The 21,347-nt window shown below is 39.7% G+C and overlaps 1 protein-coding gene across 1 annotated transcript in view; it reads left to right on the plus strand.

Moving 5' to 3' along the window:
• Positions 1-214: 214 nt before the first annotated feature.
• sema3d (sema domain, immunoglobulin domain (Ig), short basic domain, secreted, (semaphorin) 3D) overlaps positions 215-21,347 on the plus strand; it is a 28,077-nt gene continuing 6,944 nt past the window's right edge. The window contains exons 1-15 of the mRNA XM_063481149.1: positions 215-474; positions 6,641-6,898; positions 9,505-9,665; positions 11,711-11,773; positions 11,902-12,021; positions 12,117-12,210; positions 12,559-12,687; positions 14,451-14,587; positions 17,741-17,855; positions 18,097-18,166; positions 18,251-18,395; positions 18,897-19,119; positions 19,334-19,422; positions 19,635-19,676; positions 21,059-21,216. Coding sequence (XP_063337219.1) covers positions 6,676-6,898; positions 9,505-9,665; positions 11,711-11,773; positions 11,902-12,021; positions 12,117-12,210; positions 12,559-12,687; positions 14,451-14,587; positions 17,741-17,855; positions 18,097-18,166; positions 18,251-18,395; positions 18,897-19,119; positions 19,334-19,422; positions 19,635-19,676; positions 21,059-21,216 — 1,769 coding nt within the window. The 5' untranslated portion in view covers positions 215-474; positions 6,641-6,675. The remainder of the gene's footprint in view (positions 475-6,640; positions 6,899-9,504; positions 9,666-11,710; positions 11,774-11,901; positions 12,022-12,116; positions 12,211-12,558; positions 12,688-14,450; positions 14,588-17,740; positions 17,856-18,096; positions 18,167-18,250; positions 18,396-18,896; positions 19,120-19,333; positions 19,423-19,634; positions 19,677-21,058; positions 21,217-21,347) is intronic.

Below are 21,347 nucleotides of genomic sequence, written 5' to 3' on the forward strand. Positions count from 1 at the left end.
CTATTAGCCGAAATACACAACCGTTATTAAGGCCCATCGTAACTCTAATACTCGGAGCACTTTCGGAGGGATGAAACTGAAGCTGTGGAGCGCCCAAAAGAACGGCGGTACAGATGCTGAGGGCCCCTCCCCTCCAGCAGCAGCAGCAGCAGCAGCACAACTGGGAGTTTGCCGTCTGTCTTTCCCGGGGCGTACTGCCACAGACTACCCAGCCATCCAAAATACACACACGCAGTGCGCGAAGAGTTCAAGAGCGCTTTTCAGTTTAACTAACATTACAGGGAGTGGAAATATCTGCAGGAAGACCTCATTTTATCCATCCACTTTCCTTTTGGTCGGGTTGAGGTTGTGCCAAGTGTCATACTTTTGGTCGGTTTTTTTTGTGTGTGTGTTTGCAACGGACAACTTTCTGGGACACTGCTATTCATGTGGTGCACTTGCACGCGAGAAGAGACGAAGTCAGCGAGCGAGCAGGTGAGGAACACGCCATAATAATAACGAGGGTAACAATCTACACCAAGTTATAACCGTGTGTCAGGTGGACCACAGTAGAGTTTAAGTTATTAAATTAATACTGCAGAGTTTTAAAGGGGGTATAACGTTTTATGTATCTGTATATTTTATTAAGCTGGATTTACAGACTTAAACTTATTAATCAATATTTAAGTTTCTTAATTGTTTTCTTTTTCTTGATAGATCGTTTAAAGTACAGAGACTGTATATGGATATATGAGAAGTTGGTAAGAGGGAGAATTTTTTCTTTGCACAGTGTTTGGGGAGGGGGTCTGAGTGTGTGGGACTTCTAAATGCCCCCAAACTGAATGTGACTATATGGACTTAAGCCAAGTACATGTCTACTGTCTGAAGTAATCATACATACAGTAAATTGTTGAAGTGGACACGTTTGCCTCATTGAGGTCATTTATTTGTGTTTGTGTATGTTAGTGGTTTACAGTCCAGCAGAAAAGAAAACAAGTAGTGATGTAGTTCTTTAGACTCACTGGTCCACTCTCCCCATATTTTGTTTTTAAAGGTTTACCTAACTTTGCACTGGGATCTGGTGGTTCTGAGAGAGGCAAACAAGGGAGGGAGCGAGGGGAGTTTGTACTTGTGTGGATGCATTGATTTCTCTGGCAGTGTTTCAGGGGTTTCGATCAGCATGACTGAGGTAAATAAATGACTTCTGCCTTGGGCGACAGAAAGACAAGACAGAAAATCTTGTCTGATTTTCTCCTTTAAACAGTGTCCAAACATTGCGTCATTGAGATGCTGTCAGGCATACCTAATACATACACACTGCAGTATACACACACATCCCCATGTTTACTTGGCTGGGAATGGGGAAGGCTCAAGACTGCTGTGGCTGTGATAGGAACCTTCCATGTGAAAAAATAAGTTACTATGTTGGACTGATTAAAGGGGTGTATTCCATTGTTTGCTATGCCAATCAATGCCCTTCCCATGCCGTGCTACAGTTGAGCCTCCTGTGTGCACTAATTCATTCCAGTTCTATGTGGCATGTCTGGACCAATCCAACATTTCTCTAAAACAACCACAGCATCAATATTGAGCTGTGTTTTAAATGGCCTACAGCAACACTTTTGAGCTCTGTCAGAAGTCAGTGCAGTCTCATGCTGAGGCTTTTTCCTGGACAGTGACGAAAACTAAAACCTGAAAGGGGTCTTTCGCAAAACTCAACAGGTTTCGGGTGGAAAGTGTTATTAAAACATACTTGTGTGCTGCACACTATTCTGGCCTAATATGGTCATGTTTGCAAAATCCCTCAGTGCTGACAGACAAAGCAACTGGGAAGACACATTTACTGCAGTGATGTTAGTATGTTTAGAGTGTCTACAACAGCTAGGTGCCAGTGACTTGCAGACAGACTGACTGGCTCGGTTTGGCTGTCTTTCTGCGGCCTCTCTGTGTCCCCACTCTGTAAATGAACTGTGCTTAGGCTCATATGGAGATAAACTGCATAACAGAGTCTTTCCAGCACTTACAAAGAACAATACAGTTGCTTCTCAAGTGTGTAGATGACAGTTTGGTCTTGAGAAGAGTTGTTGCGTAGCCTAGATGGGTGTACCCCTATATCCTCAGGCCATGAGGATACAAGTGGGTGCACTTACAAATGTCAGTCACTGTTTTCATGCCCTATATTGCTCCCATCTGCCTCCCTCAGGATGGTATTAGCTTACACGCACACATTTGTTCATACATGCAGGCACTCATACAGATTCTGAGTAGCTTTCCCGCGTCATGACCTGTTCTGTGTGAGTAGAGTTACTTGTTTTGTTGTCAATTATCAGCAAAACTACCCGCATGTTTATCTTCATCCAACCGTCTCAGTTACATGGACTGTTCTCTCTTTTACATATTCCCTGGCTTTGTTTTCGCCTCATGTTTTTTAATTGCCATTTTCTCTGTTGACGAGTTAAACCATAGATCAAGTATCACTCCTTGCTGCTTCCTCCCAGCTTTCCATTAACCCTTGTGTGTGACAGGAGACCTGAGATGGCTCTGTGACAACTGCATGTGGTTGTGAGGAGCTGTGAACCTTGTCTTCTATTGTTGAAGACCAACAGTAAACATAAAGTGAGTCTTTAATAACAGGTGCTGGGGCATATTATCTGGCTTTGGTGTATTTGGTTTCCATACCAGCAGCCTCCAGGAGTGTTCCCTTTCCAGTGTTTTGAGATACAGACAAAATGTAGACAGACAGGACCTCAGGGTTGGAATTTAATCCATCTTCTTTGGTATTCCCCACAGACGTACTCTTCACTTCCAGAACGGAAGGAATTCAACTGGAATGTCCTCTTGTCTAGGCATTTCCATTCACAGATTTCATGCATAGTGGTTTAGAGCAAAGTGTAATTGTGGGTTTATATTGTTTAAATTAAGACCTGAGTCATTTACTCTGGGAAATCCTCACTTAAATCCATTGACCAGGGCAGTAGAATCAACTGTCTGGAGTCCATAGAGTCTAATTTTGTATAGTTATGTGGGAGATTTGGTAATCAGTTAATCAGTTATACGATATAATTAAAGGTAACAGTTTCAGGAAATCCAGGCTGTCCGACTAGTAAGGGATCAACCCTATTCTGTTGCATGGAGAAATATTTGGCATCTTTACCAAGCATGGTTTGCACTGTGTATTCCTTCATTATTTGGGACTAATTTACTGCAGTGTTTTCAACTTCAAAGCCCATCTCTGTCTCCATCGCCATGTTTTGGATGATTAAATGTTGCATGTAAGGGGATATTTTGGCAATTTATTTTGCATTCAATTTCTGGAGCGATATCTAATTTCCCAGGAGATGCACATGCTGCGCTGTTAGATATTATGTTTCAGTCAGATAATGTGGGATCACGTTAGTGATTAAAATGCTAAATGAATCACAGGTTGTGGCCTTGATGTCTACTTAATAAAATGAGTAAACAAATTACACAAAAAACTTGCACATTTATACTATGAAAGTTCCCCAAAAGCTTTAATTTATAAGCATGTATTCTAGCTTGGAGGGGGTGGGGGGGGGTGGGGGGGGGTGGGGGGGTTGATCTATATCCAGAATAATGCCTCAGGGATCACATGTTTCATATTTACGTTTTTTGAATCAGCAGTTAATTCCTAGCATACTTTAAAGCCACTGATTATAAGCCTTTATATCAGTCTTATTGACAGCTTGTAGACACAGACCTGCTACTGTTATTTGTGGTCATAAAGTCTAACATAAAAATAAAAGACATGGCATCTTCTTTAAAACACAAAGAGTAAGGCTGATTCCTGTCTTTTTGGAACATTGATGTGTTTCCCTAATTACTTCCATCTATACCTGGAGTTATAGTTAGTAAACCCACTTTAAAATATAATGTTTCTTCCATATTCTTTGTAGTTTGTATTTTTAGCATTTTTCCTGTGAGACATTAGCTCACACACAGAGGGGGAGTTGCATGCTTGCTTAAATACAAGGCTAAAGAAAAGATGATTGACTCTTGCCAAGAAAAACAATTAATGTCTTGAGAACTAGAAACAATTACCTATGTTGTTCTGCTAGGTCAGTGCCTGTGGTCAGGGAATAAAGACAAATAGCTGTGCTAATGCACTCCGTCCTGTGGAGATGGAGGGGTTAGATAATAGTGTACTCTACAGGGCACCTGGGTGTTGCTAAATGCCTCATTAGGGGTGGTCTTGGTGCAAGCATGCCCATAGCCAGAGCACTTCTTCACCATCTGCTCTTTTCTCATGACTGCTGGCAACTTCTGTTGTGTATTCACTTGAGCTAGTTTCTCTTTATGATTCTTGTACAACATGTCGGCTACTAGATTCACTGATAATACTAACTGAGTAGATGTTTTATGGCATGCAAAGACTGTATTATTTAAACTGAAACAGAAGAGTCAGTATATCTAAAGGTGCTTTGTGTTGGTGAGAGATCAGAAGCCAGGAGCCCTTGGCTGCTAGCTTTAAATCTGTCACCATCTCTATCAGGATTGTTTCTCCTGACAACCTGCACTGTGTGCCGGCCATGCTGCCAAAGACAACAAGGACTCTAGTCAGCAGGAAATAGGGGTGTTAGCTTAACTTACATGGCACAAGAAGTTGGTTTCCCCCATTACTCACATCTCTTGCGCACTTTTTCCCTTATTTCTCTTTTCATTTCCGTTATTGACACTTTCAAAGTACTGACTCACTGGTACTCTGGTATTCCTCCTCCGGTGTGTGTCATCTATTACTCAAGAAATTGAGGTTGTGTTTTTTTTGTTTTTCTTCCAAGACTTGTACTTTTCTTTTCCTGGGGGTCATTCTTCTAGCGGGGTGCTGCACATGTCTGTGCTGCCGAGAGATGTGGGCACTCAAGCTGTGAAGAGAGATGCATTACTGAAGTGCTTCTCACTTGAGTGAAATTGTGTCACTGCTCTCCTGAAAATACTGTAGGGAGGATAAGCTTCACCATCAGCACTATCAGTGTCGCTCACAAAGTGCAAAGACTACATGGATTTTAACCTCCTAACTTTCTCACTCTCTTTGCTGATTGCCCATCCATCACGCAGAGCTCTATATCTGTATTTCTAACCCTGAAGGTGTGAACATGTCTCAATTTGTCATCCTAAATAAACACCAGTCTGTTTATCAGAGTCTAATCCTCTTAGTTTTAAAGCTATGGGGCACTCGGAAGGGTGCCGCTCACCTCTGTTTCTGCACAAAGAGCTACAGTTTTAAACATTAGATGACTGAAGAAAGAAATCAAATAAACTTAAGTGAGTTGTAGTTGAACACCTAATATCTGTTTCACATTTTATCCTGCAGTACAAATCGATGGGCAAAGACCCGGGTCAGTATATTTACTCAGGATATCACCTTTTTTTTTAAGGTGCTGCTTACACATTATCAAATAGCTATTCTCTGTATGTGGTGGACTTCTAAGGAGCATACATGCTGTCAATATTAGAGATATAGGAGTGTGAATGTCATATCTAATCTAGCTTTAGCTTGCCATTGTTTATCGTTGTCACTTGACAGGTTGATGTGTGCTTTCTGAAAGTGGGTGGAAGGAAAGTAATGATGGTGGCAAAAGGTCTTAAGGGGAGGCATTCTTTCAATGCATTCATTAATTTCTCCATCAGTAGTCTGGTTAATTAGTATCGTAATGGCTGTGGAATTTGCAGGAATGCAGGTTAAAAACAGGGACGGTACTCAGTCTGTGCTTAGAAGATGCAATGAATGCATCAACAGTGTAATAAAGGGCACAGATTTCATGAAGCTGCAATGTGTGTAAAAAACATTTTGTATGATTCTGCACTCTTTTTGAGGTGGTAAAGTTAATCTGAATATTATCTTGTATTGTATAAATTGTGATGACAAGCAACTTTAATTTTAAGAAGGAAAATTAGTATCAGGGTTCACTGACAAATCTTTATATACTAGTTCCACTGCTTCCCTTTTTAGGTGTCCAAGTACCACTGAAAAAAATATTAATTTATTAAAACACAGATTTTCAGAATATAACAAGTGATTAGTTAATTTTTAGTTCTTGTCTTTTTTCCTCCTTACTTCTTTTTTAACTTAAAAGATTAACAGTCTGTGGTCCTGCTACTTATTCTAAACCACACATTTATTTAAAAGCACAGCTTTTCAATCCTAGTCAGACAGCTAACTTTTCAGAATGTGAACTAATGTCTGGGCATTTTTAATTGATTGTGACGTCCTAAACAGGGCATGGCCCATTTTTTACATGGTATAAAGGAGGAAGTGACAGGGTCATCAACCAATCCTTAAACTACTGGCAAGTATCATTAAGGCAAAGAATTAAGTTGAGTTATCCATGTGAAAAGGATATGGGAGGAGAGAGAAAAGCGGAGACGTGCCTGATGAAAAGTAGTAGAATGCAACTGTTTTGTTAGTCTGACCTTTGTTTGGGGCAAACAGATTTAAAGGCGAAACAAAAGGAGAGCCGGTGACAAGCAACAGCTGATGTAGGATGGGCAAAGGAAGGGGACATGCCTGCAGGGCTCCATGGCGAAACAGCCACAGAAGTTTGTGTATATACCCCCTCTCTGGAGTTAGATGAGACTGCTTGCATCCTCATACACTTATGATTGCTCCTCCCTAGCTTGACTCTTTACACTGGTCTCCCTCCAGGGTTGCAGAGAAGCACAAAGTGAAAACACTACAAGATGACTCCACACAGTATGAAGAAAGAGGACTCTGGCAATCAGAGCTGGAATGAGGTTGGGGCTATGTTCTGCTTGTCTGGCAGTAATTATGGAGGCAAAGGGAAGAAGTTTATGGCTCTATTCCATCCGGAGGTCACACTGTTTGGACTGATTTTGTTGGCCATCCTCCCTGTTGGAGCAAGCATCAAACAGAGTGTCCCCAGGGTCAAACTCAGCCATAGAGGTAAGAACTAAATATTGCTGCTGGTTGTTTTAATTCAAACAATATTGCTGTTTGACATAGGATCTTATCTTTACATTTTTTTCTTTCTTGTCATACATCTTTCCATCTTTCAGTGTGCATCTTTTTTTTCTTACTTGAATGTGACTTGTGCAACAGGCAGAGGAAATGGTAAGAGGAGAATTTAGTGAAGTTTATGGAGATGATCTGTAGCACATAAACATGAAGCAAAGTGAAAGGTTTCTCGCTTACTGATCCATCAGTCTGCTGCGTGGATATTATCTGATCTTATAAATGTGCTCTGTGTCCATGTATGTGGCTTTGCATAAACCAAGTGTGTTTGCTTTGTGCCACCAAAAGTTAGGAAGTTAGATATTTGCATTCCTCAAACCTGAGTGCAAACTTTACTTCAAAGTCTTCATCCCTAATGCTGTGGATCAGCTACAAGGAACCACACAAATTAACTTAACTTTTGTTCCATAAAATTGAATCCCCACTGTGACCTGAACATGAACTCACTCTGACTTCAACCTCCAAAAGCTTTTGGTCTTTTGGTCAAGGCTTCTAAAACCAACTATGCCTGGAAATAGATACATATGCATGTCCTATGTGTCCAACAAAAACATATGCAAGTAGCTGCAGGAATAAGGATTACTGTGGACACTGTTTTTTCAGCAGTTAGCCTAGTATTTAGCTCTACGGTTTGTCTCATTTTATGTTTCTTCCAAGCCAGTAAAGTAAAGTACTTTATCATGTCATGTGCTCTGATTGCCTTTAATTTGGCTACATGCTACTTTAATCTTCACTAAAGTGAATGGCTATTTGACAGCAATATCCATATTTGGTTCTCTCAGTGAGAATCACTGAGGCAAAGACAAATCTGTCAAAAACAACAAAAGCTTAACCAAGTGCATGCATCCTGCTCCTCTTGTCATCATTTCATTAGTGGATACTGTTCAAAAGCAACACCATCCAGCAGTGAATTCACTTCCAGCATCGCATCAGCTTTACGTAAGCCCAAATACAGATTCAGTGACTAAAGGGTGAAATTATAAAATGAGGTACTCCCTCATTGAGGGAATACCTCTAAACAAACTGCTTTAAAATGAAAACCCAAGAACTTTAGTCTCCTAGTAAATGTAGCATTAGCTTCTAATCAATATGTCTGTCTGACCTAAAATATAATAGTGTCTGCCATGCTCCTCTGAATATTCTGAAACCAGAGGCATCCTACATTGCATATTCATTCCTGAGACTGTAATTGTTTCACCATAATCAGGTTCTGGTGGAGCTACAAGTGAGAACAGAAATGACCAGATGGATCATTCAATAAATGAACGTGTTACCCTGGTAGCTACAAAGTTTTTGATTACAAATGGGAATTGAGCAGGATAATTGTCTGGATAAATCATAGCAAGCATATGGGTGTGATGTGCCCTGCATCCTGCACACCCCTACCCTTCACCATATGAGGTATTTTTAGCAGTGACAATGTGTCTGATGCAGTTGACCTCCTGTCGTGTGCTACATGTGAGAAAGGGCAGGTTCAGGCATTGCTTACAGCTCTAAAAAGAGGTCTCTAAGTCTAAAGCTTGATCAAGTCTTACTCCAATAACTGCGTGCATGAGAGGAACATTGAGTTCCAATAACAAAGCTAATCAAGAGGTTGTCATGGTGTTTAGGGCTCTCCTCTTTGAAGAAATGTGTGGAGACTATGCTAAGCTTCAATAGGCTCATAGTGCTGTGTGTTTACAGAACAGATTACTGGACACCACACCAAGGGCTAGCAGGCCTAATCTCTTTGTGAGTTTTAGTCTTTTTGGGGCATGATATGTGTGTAGGAGGGAGATACATCAGCACGTGGGGGTTCAGTTTAAAGGGGAGGTATTAAGGGAGATTGTGTGGTGAGGAGGGGTCCCAAAAGTTCAAATATTGAAGGTTGGTAACCTCTCCAATCATTCTCACCAAGAGGGTAATCACAGTGTCAATCCTTTCAGAGTGACTCCCACAGGACTCCTCTGCACTGAGCCAGTGTTTACTCAAGGCATGTGGCAAGTGTGGTGCGCTGAAAAGAGCCTTGTGATAGAAGAGATCCTCTGATGGAGATCAAAGACACGATACTGAGCTAAAAATGTCGACCATATTCAGCTTTCAGAAACCTATGGACCTTACAAGCTGCGAGTCCAGGTCTAAAGCAAGCAAACTGTATATATAATTTAATATAAAAACAGTACGTGTTCTGCATAAAAATGTACAAGTGAATAGCAAAATTGTACTATTGTGTAATGGATGAACAACAGGTATTCCTGTCTAAAACTCTACTTACTGAGATACTATGCTATCTAAATTGAAAAAAAAAAAACTTATTTATGAGCATGTGTAGCTAAACAGGATTAGGCAACTTTAAGTCAAGACTTTTTTCATCTCAGTGTCTGTCTTTGGGATTATACTGGTTTTAAACTGCAGAGAATAAATTGCGCCCCACAGTGTAGTCCTACCAAAATATGTTTTTTTCACTTTAGTTTAATTTGACTCACAATGCTGCATTTTACATGGCAGTGGGGATATTTGTTAATGTGTTTGTCTGTGTCTTTCTCATACTGGGACAGAACTGCTGCAGGTGGGCAGTGTATCTCTGTTTTTGAGCCCCTCCAATGGCCTTCATTCGCAGTCGCTGTTGTTGGATGAAGAGAGGGGTCGTCTTCTGTTGGGAGCCAGGGACCACATCTACTTGCTTGACCCTGACAATCTGGCTGAATCCCCTACAAAGGTATGCTACATATATGCATGTGTAAAATCAATATAGCATAAAGAATAATCCAGGTTCAGACGTAAAAAGACAAGACACTGTACTAAGTAAAGAGCAGTGCTTATTTTTGCATTTGTTCATGCCATTTGTTATAATGTAGACATTTATTCAGGTACACATCAATATATTTACAGGAGTGTAAAGTAGGGCCAGAATGATATATCAGGAGGGTCAATATATTTATAGATATTAGCTGTTTGCTGATATATCTGTATTAGCATTTATAATGGACAATAAATGAAAATTATAAAAATAAAGAAGAGACCAGGTACCTAAGTAATGAGTGTTGATGTTTTTCCATCAGAGGGCACTCTCCAACTTCCTGTTTGAAATGCCACAAACAAACAACAAAACAAGCTGAGTTGGGTAGAGTATAAATGATTAAAATATCGAGGACCGCTTGTAAAACTAAAACAAGATTACTTCAGTATTGGTTTAAAAACCTTATATTACTTGAAGAAAAAAGCTTTAAGCTTTAAGTTTAAAGCTTTCACACACGTTAACTGACCTGTTAGTTAATGTGCACAATGCATTATGGAACATTTAGCTGCTACCTGTTTGGCAATTAAGTGGGGCGATAAGAATCGTTTTTTCCATTAGGATTTTCCTGAAATGCACTCAGCTATGTATTGTTTTAGGGAAACACTGATCTTTCAGTCAATAGCAGTCTGAAGTTATCTGTCTAGTAAGGTCAGGGTCATCAACTTAGAGAGTCCTTGCCCCCACCCGCACGCATGGAGCACACACACAATTACATACATCAGGTATGTACACGTTTGATGGAGTGTGCATGCTCAGACTTTACACAAACACACAAATGCATTTGGATGGATGCCATATGTTAACATTTGTAGATGTTAGTGTGTTTATGCAGCTGAGGTTGATCCACTGGTGGGAAGACAGTGTGTTTATTTGATCTTTATCTGGTTGTTTTAACTCTTAGTCTTGCTCTTAAAGTGTTGCATTTCTGTTGCCTCTAGGGGTCATTGATATAGATGCCAGAGAGATATGAACTGAAAGTCTGACCCTCTGAGCCCTGTGAGATCAGCCTTGACAGTGAATGTGATCTTCCCCTGCAAACTCAGTGCAAACTCAGTTACTGAACACGCATACCTGGATTGGGACTAAAAGCCCCTGAAAGTCAGGGCTTTATGATGCTCACAAGCATTCCAGGTGTTTCTACCTTTTATTATAAAGAAGTCCACATAATTTAAGTCTTTAAATAACTATATATGCTGAAGTAAATTACTCATTTTTACTAGGTGAAACAAGGTCAGCGATCACATGAAACTCTATCCAAAACTAATTAAAACCCTAACACAGGCACACTGTTCAGCACATCGTATTGTAACACTGCTTTTCTGTATGATAATTCAGCCATGAATAAGTTTGGGGATAGCACTCCATGGTAGGATTTAGTGGAAGTAACACGCTAAGCACATAAGCCTGTTATAACACATGTATGAATATGGTTGCATACATTAAAGGGAGGCTGGATATTATACCTCAGCTAATCTCTTACCACAACACCTACAGGTGTTTAAATACTGTAAAAATGCCATTTGTTATTTAGATATGGATAGAGATGAAGGGGAAAAAATTGTGTAGTTATTATTCATTTCATTTTACGTTTAGCATATTTTGGTGTAAAAATAGAATGAAATAAAATACTATTTAAAACAAAGGGAAAAAAAGTTTGAGCGTTCAGGGCCCTGCTCTTGTTTTTAACTTTTTAACTTTAATGATTCATTAAAAAAGAATCAGGTTAAAGGATCTAAAAGAGATCCAGAAAATCTTGTATCCTACACTATATTCTCAAAAGTAACAGCTATTCATGGAATGTTTGTCACGAATAAAAAGTTTTAATCTTTAGAACTTAAATATTTTAGCATAGCGTGTAAACTATAAAGAACTGCAACAGGTCTTCTGTAAATTGAAGCTTAATGCTCACATTCTGGTTATATTGTAAGAATTGAAATATTTCTGATTTATTTATCGGTTATTAGATTCACTGGCCTGCTCTGAAGGAAAACGTGGAAATGTGCAAACTGGCTGGCAAAAATGAAAATGTAAGTGTTTCTAAAGAAAGCCATTCAATCTATAGATTTTAAGTTTCTGTGATTACTAAATGTACCTGTTCAATCAGTCCTTCCAGTGTACCTCATACATGTTCTTTTTCTGTCCCTGCTTGTTCTAGCTGGAATGTGCAAATTTTATCAGGGTCCTTCACAATTACAACCGAACACATGTCTATGCCTGTGGGACAGGGGCCTTCCACCCCACCTGTGCATTCATTGAAATCACTGGCCACAAAAAGGTAAAGTGGGCATGAGTGAATCTTTACAGGAAACATTTTGACTAGAGTCCATAAATAGGCTTACATTTGTGAATCCTCTTAATTTTGTCTCTCAGGATGGCGTTTTGAAGCTGCTGTCTAATACAGAGGAGTCTGGCAGGTTGAAATGTCCTTTTGATCCCTTGCAGCCATTTACATCAGTCCTCACAGGTAAGATAACATAGGTGACATTGTACAAAGCAGTCCTCTACCTGCCTTATCTTTTATTGAGCGAGAATTTTATAGCTGCAGAGCGCCACGCTTCACTTCACTCAGTTATTTGCAATGAATTTGTATTCATGTCTTTGTTTGTCAGCCCTTTTCTCCCATTTTTGGGGACCAAGAAAGACACAAGCTTACGTGTCTCTGCAGCAACAAGTTACTTGGCAGACAAATGCAAACAATTGTGTCTCTTGCATGTGCTTGTTTCAGTATGTTAATTGAAGTCTTACTCACTCTGTATATATTTTTAAAAAAGCTGTAAGATTTGTTTTTTAAGTCTTCTGTGTCTCTCTTTAGATCAGTACCTGTATGCGGGCACATCTTCAGACTTCCTGGGCAAAGATACAACGTTCACACGCTCCCTAGGCCCTCCTCCTGACCAACACTACATACGCACAGACATCTCTGAAGACTACTGGATCAATGGTACACACATGCTTGCACACATCCACGTTAACAGGCTGACTGCACTCCAAACTTGTTATTGCTTTTTCGCATAACTTCTGGCCTTTCTACTGATACAAAGAGCCTCTCTGTGCCCTCAGGATGGTTATTGGCATTCCAGAGGGAAGGAAACAGCCCGCTTACTCATTTAGCTGGAACTTTTATATGAATGCCATAGCTGAGCCGGGACCACGCCTATGGGGGAATTTACAGAGTGCCACAAAGTTCACAGTCCTAGTCACACCGCATGTTAGCCAGGGGTATGCACAGTCATCACTTAGGACTGAGGAGTGACCTTCTCTGCATGCATCATCTCCTGTTTGCAGTGTTTTATAGCCACTGATGGACTGTCATGTATCAACAGTTGTCACTAGGACCTAAATCCTTACACATGGTCTCCACATTTCACAACTACACAGTCAGAGATTTTTGGAGTAATGCGCTCTCTCCCTCTCTGTCGGTGTGTGTAAACAGTGAGTGTCGACACAGGGCGGCCGTCTCGTTTTCTCATTTCTTGGAGTGTTTCGGTGGAACATCTTTTCATGACTAGCAATGACCTTCTGTCCCATGTGTTAGCTATAATGCATTAAGCCGTTCCAGTTGGGGAATCACTCTCTAGTGGTTGGCTTGGCTTCTAGGTGTTGAGCTAATGTTGATGTAATGTCACTGTAATGTTTAAACTTTTGGGCCTGTTCCCTCCTGATGGCAACATGCTGTTGTTTCTCCTCACTGCTATTTTCCTACATCATATGTAACACTTACTGTTTTAATACAGTGTCCAGTGCCGTAAATGCAGTTGAAAATTGTGCTTACTAATAATTCTTAGTAGCTCGAACAGTTAAAATCAATCCAAAAATAACCTATTTGCCCTCCAGTAATTTTCAGAGGCAAACATGCTTTGTGCAGTTTAACTGTATTGTAAGTATTAATTATCCATTTGATAATTAGCAAGTGTACAGATTAAATTTTGCACATACACACAGGATCACCACATAAAACATAATATATTCTTATTTATAGGCTCTTGACAGTTTTATTTTTTAATTTTTCACAATCAAAAAAATTTTAGACATAGAATTATCTCCCAACTCTTTTGTTCCATTCAGATGTCTGGACTGTTTGAAGTTTTCTCTGCTGTATCTTCTTTTGTTGCATTCACAGCTGTTCTGCTTTACTGTCACCTTTTGCATCAGCATTGTGTCTAACCAAAGCAGGTACTTCCCTTCGCATTATTCAGTTTTTAAATGTTTGCTAACACATTTAGAAGTATCGTGTCAGTTTCTTGTTGATAGATTGCTTTCATGTCCCAAAGAGGCCAAAAAAAAAAACCAGTAACAAAGATTTTAAGTGCAGGACATATACACTTGTCATAGATGCTCACATATAAATCAGATGTTTAACCCAGGGTGTGTAAGAGGATCTTTATGCTGCACTGATGCATAATTGATACTGCCTGACATACTGAAAATCATGTAAATTTAAACAAAACTGCTTTTAAAGTCAATTAAATCTTCTTTTACAGTTGCTGCATGTACCTAAGTGCAGTTTATGTTCAGCCCATTTCAGCTTTACACTTAGTAAAGAGAGAGTAATACATCAAATCTCTCTGAAGAAATAGAAGACGACTGTAAATAAACACACGCTAAGTGTAGTTTTAATGCTACCTTAAGACTGCAGTTCATGCCAAAACCATTATGACTCATTTTAATGCTATTTCCTCTGTCTTCTCCATTCTGTGTCTTCAGAGGCCAGGTTTATAGCTGCCCATCCCATTGCAGACACCTACAATCCAGATGATGATAAAGTATACTTTTTCTTCCGCGAGGTGTCCTGGGAAGGCAACGACAAAAGCATCCTCTCCCGAGTGGCTCGTGTGTGCAAGGTGAGATATTACAGGAGAGAGGTGTGGAAAGTAGGAGATATATAGTGGAGGGGTGAAGGGGCTGGTACAGTATAACTAATAAGCGACAGCAAAGCCAATGAAAGAAAGTATGATGCTGTACATGGATGCTGAGGCCCAGGTAGTGATGTGGTAGTAGCAGAGAACTGGTGCTTGAAAAGACAGCCTAAAGTAGATAGGACCTTGTAAAATAAGAGATGGTGTCCTGATCGGGTGTGAATCTTTGGCTGGGAGGAACCGTTCCCAATTTTTTCCCAATTCTTTTGTCGTCATCCAACTCTGTCTGGAGCAGTAAATCATGGTTATAATTCTTATGTTTGCTGTGTTTTTTCTACCTAGTCAGTCACTGAGGTCAATATAGGTAATTTCTTTTCTGAAAGACCTTTGATGATAATGTGTCACTGCCACTTAGGTTCTGTTTCACAGCACGTCAAAACAACTATAAGTTTAGCTGCACTGCTGACTGTGGGCAGAAGCAGGGCAGATGCATGATCTGAGGCTCTCTGTGCACCACGCAGTGTGTCGCAAGAGGCAGACTAAACACAACAAAAAGCAAGCCATTTATTATGGCTGATGAAAAGTCCATAAATAAAAAGTGCATAAGAAAAATAACAAAATAGAGACTATAGAAGTAGAGACAGCTGGGGCAAACTAGACGGATATAGGCAATCAAGAGAGGGAGACAAGAGAGGAAGTAAAACTCAAGACAAAAAAGAGACAAATAACTAACAAAGTAATAGGAAATGTACCACAACTTTAACTGAAACAAAGAATTCTGAACCTTGAATGAATCATTCAAAAACACAGAAAAGGAAACACAGGGGACAAATAAGAAACCTGCTCTAGAATACAGTGGCTTGCAAAAGTATTTGGCCCCCTTGAACTTTCCCACATTTTGTCACATCACAGCCACAAACATGAATCAATTTTATTGGAATTCCACGTGAAAGACCAATACAAAGTGATGTACACGTGAGAAGTGGAACGAAAATCATGCATGATTCCAAACATTTTTTACAAATAAATAACTGAAAAGTGGGGTGTGCGTAATTATTCAGCCCCCTTTGGTCTGAGTGCAGTCAGTTGCCCATAGACATTGCCTGATGAGTGCTAATGACTAAATAGAGTGCACCTGTGTATAATCTAATGTCAGTACAAATACAGCTGCTCTGTGACGACCTCAGAGGTTGTCTAAGAGAATATTGGGAGCAACAATGCCATAAAGTCCAAAGAACACACCAGACAGGTCAGGGATAAAGTTATTGAGAAATTTAAAGCAGGCTTAGGCTACAAAAAGATTTCCCAAGCCTTGAACATCCCACAGAGCACTGCGATCATTCAGAAATGGAAGGAGTATGGCACAACTGTAAACCTACCAAGACAAGGCCGTCCACCTAAACTCACAGGCTGAACAAGGAGAGCGCTGATCAGAAATGCAGCCAAGAGGCCCATGGTGACTCTGGACGAGCTGCAGAGATCTACAGCTCAGGTTTCTTCTTGGAAGAAAACCTCTTGGAGTCTGCCAAAGACTTGAGACTGGGGCGGAGGTTCACTTTCCAGCAGGACAACGACCCTAAACATAAAGCCAGGGCAACAATGGAATGGTTTAAAACAAAACATATCCATGTGTTAGAATGGCCCAGTCAAAGTCCAGATCTAAATCCAATCGAAAATCTGTGGCAAGATCTGAAAACTGCTGTTCACAAACGCTGTCCATCTAATCTGACTGAGCTGGAGCTGTTTTGCAAAGAAGAATGGGCAAGGATTTCAGTCGCTAGATGTGCAAAGCTGGTAGAGACATACCCTAAAAGACTGGCAGCTGTAATTGCAGCAAAAGGTGGTTCTACAAAGTATTGACTCAGGGGGCTGAATAATTACGCAAGACCCCACTTTTCAGTTATTTATTTGTAAAAAATGTTTGGAATCATGCATGATTTTCGTTCCACTTCTCACGTGTACATCACTTTGTATTGGTCTTTCACGTGGAATTCCAATAAAATTGATTCATGTTTGTGGCTGTAATGTGACAAAATGTGGAAAAGTTCAAGGGGGCCGAATACTTTTGCAAGCCACTGTAAATCACCTTTTCAAAGATGCTTAAACATAACTGTGAGGATGAAAAATGAAATCAAAACAGGAATCAAGCCCTCAACCTATACTTAAAAAACAAACAATAAGACCAAACAGAAAACAGCCAATAAATGACAAAATCCAGAAATCAAAAGATTCAACTCTATGTAACAGACCAGGCATTATGACACAGTGTCCAATTAGTTCTCCAAGTGGAACTAGGTGACATGGCAGTTTAATATTAGCATGCACGATCCAGGACTGCATTCTTAGAAAAAAGCTTTCAGCGTGGTTATGACTTGAGAATAAGCCGTAAAGCAGACTGGAAGGAGATTCGTCTGAATTACGGCCCTTTCTTCTCTGAGCCATGTGTCCCTCATGTACTTTGTACTTTGGTTCATATTCATTATCTGCATTGTGAATGACAGCTCCTTACATCAATCCTCTTTGAAGATTATCACCATTGTGAAAGATCCCCATTAAGTGCTTACATTTTGGGGGGTCTCTTAAGCACAAGTGTGTTTTTTGTGTGTTAAACCATAACAGCCCTTTCTACACCACTTGGCTAAGCTTAACAAGGGGGGTCTTTTAAGTTTTCAATGCGTGACAAGGAGGTACACTTGAACCCTCTTACCATACCTCAGTCAAAGGTCTCAATTTAAAACAGCAATTCATATGCTAAAGTAAAACCTGCATTATTAATCAGCATTTGAATTCTCCCCTTCATCACGCTGCACTTCCCCTTCGTTCGTTTTCCTTTTATGTTTTTCACCCTTCTCAGTGTTTTCCTTTCACTTTTCAGTTACTCCTGACTGAAGGTCTTCTTTGTGCAAGTTAAACAAGCAAATGTATTCCAGAGGCATGTGGTTCACCTGTTTATTTTCATAATTAGTGAAGGAAACCTGAGTCAGTCTATGATGCTGTGTGTTGTCTTTCCAACCGCATTGGCTGGATTACAGTGTTCATGCTCAAATGTATATTATTAATTACACTTCGTGTTTAGCCGCGTTGGACAGCTGCACTCTGCGACGATGGTTTGTTACAGAGTGTGTGGTTGTGTTTCAGAATGATGTGGGTGGGCTGAGGAGTCTGACCAATAAATGGACAACCTTCCTCAAAGCCAGACTTGTGTGTTCCATCCCTGGGCCAGATGGCGTGGACACACACTTTGATCAGCTCCGTAAGTGACTGTAAGATTAAAAACTGAAAATCTGGTCAATAAAGTCAGTTATATGTTCTAAATTTGTCTTCTAAGAACATTTCATAAAAGGACGAAAATGCATCAACAGTACCACATGGCTAACGCTGCTACTGACTGCAGTTCTTCAATACTGCAATTTATTGTTGGGTGCTCGCCTAAATCTTTTCTGTTTGGTTATTGATAATAAAAAAATACTTTTTCATTCTTTTTTATTTTGTAGAGGATGTCTTTCTACTCCCAACCAGAGATGACAAAACCCCCATAGTGTATGCAGTCTTCACAACCTCTAGGTATGATTTTTATCAACACAACCTCAGGTCCTTTCCTGTTTCTCCAAGCATTAACCTGACCTGTTCTTTTTACTTTTCCTCCAGTTCCATTTTCCGTGGCTCAGCAGTGTGTGTTTATAGCATGGCAGACATAAGGGCTGTGTTTAATGGACCTTATGCCCACAAGGAGGGGCCTGACCACCGCTGGGTAGAATATGAGGGGAGGATACCATATCCCCGTCCTGGAACGGTATGTTGTATGCCAAAGAGAAGAGCATAAAGAAAAAAAAGAAAAGAAATCATCTTTACCTTCTGTACTTATCACTGTTAGCTATTCTGTTTTCATATATTAGATAAGGTGTTTAATTTTCTAATTGCAAAATTATAAACATGGCTTTAATGTAAAAGTTTGCTGGAGGGCATACTTACATCTGCACATGCAGCCTGATAATGTATGACCTTCACTTACACTTTGATGAGGTTACTTGACAAGTTAATCAGATTCATGTTTCATTTTGTTTAAAAAAAAAAGATTAATTAAGCGAAGTAATGTGATGGACAATTTGGTGCTGACATCAGGTGTGAAACAGATGTTTCACATATGCTTTGTCTCCTGCAGTTCTTATTTTAGCCTCTAGAAGGAGACACATACCAATAAATTGTTTGAGTGAATCTGCTTCATAGTTGAACTGGTGGAAGGAAATATAGAAAATACGGTCACTAATCAGCTGTGATTTTTTTGTGATTTTAGTGCCCAAGCAAAACATATGATCCAAGGATCAAGACCACTAAAGACTTCCCGGATGAAGTTGTCAGATTTATTCGATTCCACCCTCTGATGTATCGCTCTGTCTACCCTCTCACTGGTCGTCCTGTGTTCACACGTGTCAAAGTTGACTACACCTTGACTCACATTGTGGTGGACAGAGTTTTGGCAGATGATGGCCAGTATGAGGTTATGTTCCTGGGAACAGGTGAGTCACACCTCCTAGTTTTTGTGAAAGTCAACATTTGACCAGCAGAGGGCAGTATATTACTTGTTGTTTTCGTTGGCATTGGACAGATTTTGTGTAGGGTGAAATGAACATATACAGTCTATGTTTTAACATCGATATGCTTCTCAAACAACTTTCTGAAGATATTCTGGTGGTAATTTCACCCCTCTTTCTTTCTGTCTCACTCCCCTAGATGTTGGCTCCATTCTTAAGGTAGTGAGCATCACTCAAGAAAACTGGTCAACAGAGGAAGTGGTTCTTGAAGAGCTTCAAGTGTTCCAGGTTTAGTTCAAAACACAGTTATTCAAATAAATACACACATACGTTATACCTGATTTGCTGAGTTTTGTTTCCTCTTAGTGTGGCTGTCGGTGACTTATAAGACAGTGAAATATTTATATGTATTCATTACATATAAATATTTCACTAACTGACCTCCAATAATTAATATCCATTAGCTTTTAAAGTTGATGGAGTTTGTTTTCTTTTTGCAGAATCCCTCTCCTATCCTTAGTTTGGAGATCTCGTCTAAACAGGTTTGTTCTGCACACTCTGCGCAATTGTTCATGCAAATTTGCTCTTTGCTTCGATTAAGCCACATGCATTAAGTTATATGCACATGGCTTGTGTGGCACAAATCATATAGTTTTATCTTGTTATTCATATTTTGGTTTTCCTCTCTGTCTGTAGTCTTCCCCATTTTCTTGTAGCTCTCTCACCCTTATGCCTCATTATATAAGGGTCAGGAATGTCAGTAGACACTTCAACCCCAATCACAGCTTCCATTAATCACCAGCAGTGTTTGACCTGTGTCTGTGTGCCTGCCCGCTAGAGTTTTGAGGCGAGTCAGACTAGATCCAGTTGCAACTGCGAAATTCAGCCTATTCATTTTGCAAGCCAAATGTCAGCCTTCACAGAAACCTAAAAATATCTTGGAGTGTTCTTTAGGTTATAACCTGATTTTCAAAAAGTAGTAATCATTTAAGAAACTTAACCATGTGCTTTTAATAAAATAAAAAATATATCAGACTCATATCTATATGCAGCCATTCTTTCAGTATTATACGCTATCCTAAATTGGTCCTACACCACAAAGGAAACCATAGGAAGACTATGCACTAAAGCATACTAGATTAATAGCAACCTTGCAACCGAACTTTTTAGAGCAACAAAGATTTCTTTAAGTTTCACTTCTCATCCAAGAAGCTTCTTCATTAATTCCAAGCTTAAAGCTGACGAAGTTGGTGAAACATCTTCAAGAAACTACCAGATCTGTTTTATATGAGCTTGTTTCAGTGCCAACTCTGTAATTACATCCCATACTACATCGAAGCAAAAATGCCTTCAAATCAGAAGTATCACCTTACACAGTTCACTCAAGGCCTTCCGTCTATAGTCTACTGTTCTGTGTAGGTGTTTATGTTTTGTTGTCCTAGCAGCCTTGTGTCTGTTGATTAATGCCATCTTCGCCCTATATTGTAATGTGATTTTTATCTGCAACAGATCAAGAACTTAGTGGAAACCGGTTGTTACTCACTCAGAGCAGTTTAAATGTAGTGCATTTAATGTTGCGTAGAATCTTTTGCTTTATAAAAATAGTACATGGTGTACAAAGAAAATGTTATGCTAAGAAGGGGAAATCTTTAAATCTCTGTGTTTCATTTAAATCAAACAACAAAGTATATTCTGATAGATGAAGAATGTTAATGAGGAAAGAGGAAAATGTTTTAATAAATATAATTTTAATATAGAACAAATATTTTTTCCATATATAAAATAGTTTTAGCTTTAGCAGACTTAGCTAATTAACTATTTACGCAAAATAGTGATATGTCCTCTGTGGATGATGTAAAATTGTTAAAGTTGAAGGTGCTTTGTATGTTTGTATGTCTTGAAGCAATGTTGTGTTTTACCATAGCAACAGCTCTACGTGGGTTCAAGTGAGGGTCTGGCCCAGGTTTCACTCAGCAGATGCCACCTATATGGCCAGGCTTGTGCTGAATGCTGCCTGGCACGAGATCCCTACTGTGCCTGGGATGGACACACATGTGCACGGTACATCCCTGCCTCTAAGAGGTATGCACATGTCACTTGTAGTACTTTTGTATTTTTGAAATGTTCTCATGCATTAATTCAAAGCAGTAAGCCTGAAACAAGTACGTGAACAAACCCCAAAATAAAAGGAAATCATTAGAGCGCATATGTGG

Source organism: Pelmatolapia mariae, linkage group LG7 (genome assembly GCF_036321145.2).
Source record: "Pelmatolapia mariae isolate MD_Pm_ZW linkage group LG7, Pm_UMD_F_2, whole genome shotgun sequence".
NCBI classification, from domain to species: domain Eukaryota; kingdom Metazoa; phylum Chordata; class Actinopteri; order Cichliformes; family Cichlidae; genus Pelmatolapia; species Pelmatolapia mariae.